General features: G+C 41.9%; 1 protein-coding gene across 1 annotated transcript in view; it reads right to left on the bottom strand.

Moving 5' to 3' along the window:
- Positions 1 to 1,188: 1,188 nt before the first annotated feature.
- Positions 1,189 to 1,367, bottom strand: part of SOX8 (SRY (sex determining region Y)-box 8) — a 20,559-nt gene continuing 20,380 nt past the window's right edge. Inside the window, exon 4 of the mRNA XM_010003576.1 lies at positions 1,189 to 1,365. Within this exon, the coding sequence (XP_010001878.1) occupies positions 1,189 to 1,365 (177 nt within the window). The remainder of the gene's footprint in view (positions 1,366 to 1,367) is intronic.

Below are 1,367 nucleotides of genomic sequence, written 5' to 3'. Positions count from 1 at the left end.
CATTAAATTACATCTTCCTATAAAGTAGTCCTGGTTCTGAAGGTGTACAAAGACTCTGCAATGCCTTACATCCAATTTGAACCCCCCAAAGCAGGTAGCCAGAAAAACCCCCTGCTCCTTTTTAAAATCTTTTAAGCCTCCCTGTGTAATTAGTAATTTCCACCCCCCACACACCCCCCCTCCCCTTGTTATTTTGCATTCCCAGCTGAGTTTCCCCTTGGTGACCAGGTCTGTTCAGTCCCTCTCTCAACCACGTCTGCTGCAGTGGTTCAAAATGAAAAAAACCCAAAAAACAAGGAAAATCTATAGACTCATAACACCATTTTATTGTATCATCTCCACTATTTTTATGCTCCCTCCCCACCCCATCTTTAAAATCTTTTAAAATTCTACTTTTTTTGCACAAAATTACTTCATTAATTAAAAGACAAAATAATACAGAACATAAATACATATTTAACAGATTTAAAAAAAAAAAAACAACAACAAACAAAACCAAAACACTTTAAGCTTCCAAAAAAAAAAACCAAAACAAAATGTTAATTACAGCCAAACCTTGCTTAGAAGAACTCTTGACTAAAAAAAAACAACCAAACACTTCAGACATTTAATTGGTTGGTCCCACCAGACTCTTTGTTCCCACGAGATTGTTCCACGGAATAGCCAGGTTTTTGGGTTTCATCCACATTGGTCCGAGTGAGTTCTTGCCCTCAAGGTTGGTCCGTTCCTCACATTGCAATAGACCCTTAAAGTCTTGAACAGCTTTTTTATTTTCTTCCCCCCGTTCACTACCCTCCTGCTCCACCTTTGCACTTGTCAACTTCCATGACGAGTTAATTCAGTTCAGTCCTCACAGAGGAGTCAAATGGTTTTGTCCTTCATTTATTCAAAAGGAATTGCCAGTCCTTTTTTTTTTGTTTTGTTTTGTTGGGTTTTTTTGTCTCCTTTTTTTTTTTTTTTTAAGTTATTTTTATCATTACTTTTTTTTTCATAATTGTATTGATTAAAGAAAAATAGAGCTCTGTCCTTCTGGAGAGTTTTGAAGCAAGGGGACGTCCAGTCACAACGAGCAGAGTTCCCAGTGGCTCAGGAGGCACTTCGGAAACTATCACAGCACTCCCCGCTCTTCATCTTCATTCCTTCATTAGTGCACAGGTCGGGGAAGCCCTCGGGGGCTCCACGCAGCCTTTAAGGCCTGGTCAGGGTTGTATAGACTGGCTGGTCCCAGTTAGCGGTGGGGCTGTGGGCCGGCGGGATGGACAAACCGTTGAGGATGGGCGTCGCGTAGGGACGGCGAGAGGAGTGGAAATAGGGGTACTGGTAAATGCTGGAGGGGTAGCCGGGGTAGGGGTTGTAGTAGTTGGAGC

This window comes from Chaetura pelagica, unplaced genomic scaffold (assembly GCF_000747805.2).
Source record: "Chaetura pelagica isolate M959 unplaced genomic scaffold, ChaPel_1.0 scaffold408, whole genome shotgun sequence".
Classification (NCBI taxonomy): Eukaryota; Metazoa; Chordata; class Aves; order Apodiformes; family Apodidae; genus Chaetura; species Chaetura pelagica.
This window is presented reverse-complemented; position numbering and strand designations above follow the sequence as displayed.